The sequence below is a fragment of the Amphimedon queenslandica genome, unplaced genomic scaffold (assembly GCF_000090795.2).
Source record: "Amphimedon queenslandica unplaced genomic scaffold, v1.1 AMPQUscaffold_13446, whole genome shotgun sequence".
NCBI lineage: Eukaryota > Metazoa > Porifera > Demospongiae > Haplosclerida > Niphatidae > Amphimedon > Amphimedon queenslandica.
The window spans coordinates 1-6,068 of record NW_003546318.1 but is presented as its reverse complement, the minus strand read 5'-3'; the positions used below and the strand labels follow the sequence as shown (position 1 = coordinate 6,068).

General features: G+C 33.2%; 1 protein-coding gene across 1 annotated transcript; it reads left to right on the top strand.

Annotated features, from left to right (window-relative positions):
* LOC109581329 (WD repeat-containing protein 78-like) lies at positions 1-4,550 on the top strand. The gene is made up of 9 exons (XM_019995370.1): positions 1-42; positions 298-431; positions 1,002-1,091; positions 1,761-1,838; positions 2,642-2,780; positions 2,859-2,987; positions 3,282-3,463; positions 4,100-4,253; positions 4,368-4,550. The coding sequence occupies exons 5-9, from the start codon at positions 2,682-2,684 to the stop codon at positions 4,416-4,418; spliced, it is 615 nt and encodes a 204-aa protein (XP_019850929.1). The 5' UTR covers positions 1-42; positions 298-431; positions 1,002-1,091; positions 1,761-1,838; positions 2,642-2,681; the 3' UTR covers positions 4,419-4,550.
* The last annotated feature ends 1,518 nt before the right edge of the window (positions 4,551-6,068 follow it).

Below are 6,068 nucleotides of genomic sequence, written 5' to 3'. Positions count from 1 at the left end.
CATAGAGATACTGTCTAAAGATTTCTCTAGAAGCATTAGAAGGTAGAGAGAGCCTCTATAAGTCTTAATAATGACCAAGTTGTACTTGCAAGGTGGTGAAATCAATTATAGGAATATTTTTTACCCTGTTACGCTTGTTTCTATGATATAATTCTCAAAACATTACTGAGCACTGATATTCTACCTTAACTACATATATTATCTAATTTTCCTTCTTTATTTCTTTCAACTTATTTTTAACTTGTTTTGCCCTGTTTGTTGTTTATTATTGTTATTATTTATTATTATTATTAATAGATCCAGATAATCCTACTAGTGCTTCAGAGGCGTACACTGTGTCTGCTCCTCATTTGAGTAAACTGTGGAGCTTTAAATGTCCACTGACCAAATCAAGACCAGTCACTTGTATGGCATGGAACACTGTCAATAAAGTAATGTTGATATTATTATTATTATTTTTTTTTTAATTACAACATTATTTTTCATTAATAACAATGGCTTGATGTAATAGTAACAGTAATATGCTTTACTGCAATAATAATAATAATAATAATAATAATATTATTATTATTATTATTATTATTATTATCAATACCGACAAAACAAAACAATAACAATGACAAAACAAAAAGGAGAGAGGAATTACAATAAGGAAATAAAAGAAAGGAAAAGGGAAAGAAAAGAAAAGAAAAGGGAAGAGGAGAGGGGGAGTAGAGTTAAGTGGGGGGGGGTTAGAGGATAATGGAGGTGACGGAAGGCAAGCCTGCAGCATCAGTGAATTGCCCCTTTGAACAGCAACTGCTATTATTATTATTATAAAATGAAGAATAGAACAACATAAGCAAAGAAAAACAATATTATTATTATTAGAATTATTAGAATTAAGATAGAGAGAGAGAGACGAGATTTGGGAAAAGGAGGAGAAACCCATTTATTAATTATTACTATTATTATCAATTTATTTATTTATCATTTATTTATTTATTTTGTTTCATTTTTAGGATATTTTTGCTGTTGGTTATGGCAGATTTAACATGTCAGATGAAGAGAACTGTGGCCTAGTCTGCTGCTGGTCTTTGAAGAATCCTGAAGTAAGAAAGCATTAATTGATTTTACTGTTTGTACCCTACATTTATCTACATGTACATGTACGTGTACATGTACATGTACATGTATGTATAAATTAATACTTTACATGATTTTTGAAAAATGTGTATGTGTATGCACTTTCCCCAGGATTTTCTGCAAGATTTTTTTGCACAGTCTACACTTCTTTGAATTTTTAAAGTCGGTCTAAAATTAGGCCAAAGTCCCTGTACTATAGTACAGGGTCATTGGCCGAATTTCATCAAAAATGGATAGGAGAGATTTGTCCATTTTTATAATTTTCCCTGATGCACATACATGTTTTCATGTTGTGTAGAAAGTTTGAGCAGATTCTAATTAAAATTAAATTTCTTACAAATTTTTAAAGTTACTCCAAAATCAGACAAAAACCCCTGTACTATAGTACAGGGTCATTGGCCAAATTTCATCAAAAATGACCAGAAGAAGTTTCTCGATTTTTATAATTTTTTCTGATACATATACATGTTTATATGATGTGTATAAAGTTTGAGCCGCTTCCGATCAAAATTGGATTTTTTATGAATTTTTAAAGTTGCTCTAAAAGGCTTTTGCATGAAGCTCACTGTCTAGCTCACTTGGCATGCTTTGTGAGAAAACCCTGACTGTTCCTGTTTCTCATTTCCTTCCTCTAGTATCCCGAGAGAGTGTTCTATGCTCCTTCTGGTGTCACTTCTCTCTCTTTCTCTCATCACAATCCAAACCTTCTAGCAGTAAGATAACGCACATGTACATGTACAGTACATGTAGAATTGTGTACATGCTTTTAACACTATAATAGCACATAATAATAATAATAGTACCTACATGTATATAGTATACATGTACATGTGTATTTGAGTTAAAATTAACAAGTAAATGTACATGTACATGTATTATACAGAACATAGTCAACGTACATGTACGTGTACAAGTGACTCTGAAAGTGAATATTAAGAATGAAGGAGAGAGTGTACGTAACACAATTTGCTTTATAATAATTATTAGCATTTTATTGCCAAGGTCAACAACATGTACATGTACATAATAGCCTGTAGTACTTCCTGTATTGTCAGTGGGCGGTTGATTAACCTCACTTTCCTTAATCAGTCTCTACATCTACTTGTTCTTGTGCCACCAACCCACTTGCCTTTGGGTACATGTACATGTGTACATGTTTCTATTCAATAATGTATTATCTCATGAGACTTACATGTACATGTACATGTATGTGTACATACAATGAGACTTACATGTACATGTATAGTAAGGAGTAATAAGTATAGTAAGGAGTAAGGAGTAAGGTATTTTAAGGAGCTCCATTATGTGTCTCAGAGGTGCTCGCTCATCCTACCATTATCCCTGTCACTCCTTCCGATCTCATGAGCAAGCTCTCTCAGATGGGAGGGTTTACTAAACTACATGTACACAAATACTGTATACTATTATGTTCTATTATTTTTCTATCTATTTTTAACTCAGACACTCATACATGTAACATGTATTATGTATACTGTATATGTATTTTTGTAAATAGTTTACAACATGGTTTACCTAATGTGTGATCATTCCTAAACATGCATATGTACATACATGTATGTACCGAGGAAGGATTCATTCACAAGTGTTCTTGCTCTTACAACGAGCAATTTTTGGAGACATACTCTGGACACAACGTAAGACCATTTTAAAATTATTTATCAATAATAATAATAATAATTTTGATGTAATTATTTGTTATTGTAATGGTATAGGGTCCGGTGTATAGGGTGATGTGGCATTCCTTGTTCAATGATTTGTTTCTGAGTTGTAGCAGTGACTGGAATATCTGTCTGTGGCATCAAGACAAGTCTAAACCATTACACACCTTCCAAGCCACACAAGTTAGCAATTATACATGTAAACCTATTTTATTTATAATTTATACAGTAACTGATTTACAAGTATTGTGTGTTGTGCATATGCATGCACTGTACCTGTACATGTACATATACACTTTTCAGTTGATCATAAACTTGGAATTGCTGAAAAATACATGTACACTGTTTTTATTGCACTACTTGTATATGTGTGTATGTTACAATTTTTTTTCTTTTCTACATTGTATGTACATGTATATCTAACCCTTCAATCTTTATTCCCATCTCTTCATTTCTCCTTTCTCTTTCTCCTTACAGAAGCAAGAGTCAGTAAAGGCTGGTTCCCAGTCAGGCAGGAGAAAGACAGGCACTGATGATAGACTGGTTGATCACAGCTCACAGGAGGCTGTGTGGAGCATTGACTGGTCTCCTCATGACCCAACAGTCTTTGGTTGCGTGAGAGGCAGTAGAATAGAGATATGGAACATGAAGCATAATGTGTAAGTTGTATACAAGTATGCTGCTTGTACATGTACGTGAAATGTATGGTGAATGAATTTGACGACTTGTAATCATTATTTTTTTGTTTCTTAAGCTTCAAATTTTTCTAAAAAATTCAATATTGACCAGAATGAGCTCAAAATGTATCAGAAAAAAAATATGAAAATGGGAATTCTCTCCTAGCTATTTATGGCAAAATTTGGCTGACAACCCTGTACTACAGTACAGGGACTTTGGCCTGATTTTTTATTTAAAATCCAGTTTTGATTGTAACCAGCTCAAACTATATATGCAACATGTATCTGTATTGGGAATAATTATATAAATGGAGAATTTTCCTTTTTTATTTTTGATCAAGTCTGGCCAGAGACTAGTCCATGGCTTTAGCCAAATTTTTAGCAGCTTTAAAAATTCATAAAAATCAATTTAGATCTGAATCAAGTCAAATTTCTAAAAATTGTTAGAAAATGGAAACTGTAGTTAAAAGGCACCAATACCATAAACAGCACTACATGTACGTGTACATGAATGTCATAATGCACATTTAGGCACAATCTTAGTTATGTATACAAACCAATAATGATCATTAAAACTAGTTTATATTGTGAATATTGTATCTCTTGCTTCTTGTATAGTCTTGATCCACTAATAGTACACAAGCCACTCTCTGGCACTAGACAAACATTCATCAAATTCTCTCATAACTCTGATGTCATTCTAGTAGGAGATTACAAAGGAGAAGTGTCTGTCTTTATTACTAAGAACACTCCTCCTTGCCCTGCTAATAAAGTAAAGCCATCTTTATAATTTCACAGCCACTTGATTATAATGTTAATCTTTCACTCAACATCTTTCTCTGTCTTTTCAATTCTTTTCTTTTGTGTACTGTACATGTATGTGTAGATGCAGGCTATGTCTGATGTTCTTGCTTCTCTAGAAAGCTCAAAGAAATAAATTGACATTTTAAGCAAACAAGCAAATATATACATGTATCACCCACAAGCATGGAGATCACTTACACACTATTAATGCACATAATTATGACAAAAATGATTATTCAAGTTTAAAAATAAGATATTTATCTAAGACATATTCATAAAGAACCAGCTCTTCTGCTGAGGGGCTGATTACATGCTGTTGTAAAGTGGACATGATATTTACAATGTGCATTAGTATGATAATATTGTGCTTTTGCATAGCTATGCTACTTTGTCTGTGCTTAAGTATAATCTTGTTTTTGTTGGTGGTATAGCAGAAGGTGTTTGTGCTTTCACTTTGGGCACAAAATGTACATGTACATGTACATAACATAATTATGTTACATGTATAATGATAATAGCAAGTCTTGTTGTTACAACAAGCAATTAAGAAATGTTGTTGCAGAATTCCTCACTAAAAACAAACTGTTTTAAAATTATGGCATGTTTAAAAACTGTCATGATGTTTGTGTTAACAGGATACACAATTTGCCCATGTTTATTTCTTGAAATTCTTGGGATGAAGTTATAGAGTAAGGACAAGTCATTAGAAGAAGGGTTTTTAATAACTGCATGTGTGACTACATAATGTATGGAAATCAGAATTTTCAAAAGCTCCAAGCTGTCATTAAGGAAGAGGACAAAGGGATGGACTAGACTACAAAATAATGGATGTTTTTGTTTAATTGAAGATGATGAGTAAACACCGAAATGGTTGCAACAGAATTGTTTACTGTGTACAGTGAATACTTTCAGTATGCAAGACATCTCATCACAGTTTTCCTTATCCTAAGCTAAACAGTGACTCTTTATAAATCACTGGGATGAAATAGTTGTCAAGTCATTGTGGTTAAAATGTATTTTACTATTCTTGCTCTTTCTCTTGTTCTTTTGCCAGTTTCCAGTGGTAAAGAGATTATTAATATAACTAGTGAATATGAGTTGGAGGAGTTCTTGTGTAATGAGACTCATTCACTGGATGATGCTATTGTGCTGGTGTTATCTGATAGCATCACTCACCGCATTAGCAGTAATGTATCATTTTGTGTCATCAATGATACCAAATCACTGACGCTAATGTCCAGTGGGTCCTCAAAGCAAGCTCTTATACAGTGCAATGATTCCAGTACACCACCAAACAGTGGGTTTGCTTTCACTAATATACACAGCCTGACTTTAACCAGGTTAGTATTCAGAGGCTGTGGTGAAGAATTGAAGAGACTAGCTGCAATGGAGTCAATCAACTCTAGTGCATCTCCAATGTATTTCTCACAGTATCATTCAGCTGTTTTGGTACTTCTTCATATCAATACATTACTCATTGAGGAGGTTACTATTACTAACTATTATGGTTTTGCTATTTTTGCTATCAATCCAAGGAATGCATCAATCAATAACTGTAGCATCACAGCATCATATGGTGGAAAAGGAAATGCTTATCAAAAGGAATTTGGATCTGGTCTGTTCTTGCTCTTCACTGATCATGATGTAGCATCATCTAGTAACTGTAATGTCACAATTCAACACAATATATTGAGCAACAATATGGAGTATTATCAATCAAAAAATGAATCCGCCTGCCACATTTATCAGAAGCATAATCAGAAGCACCTTCCAATATTCAATG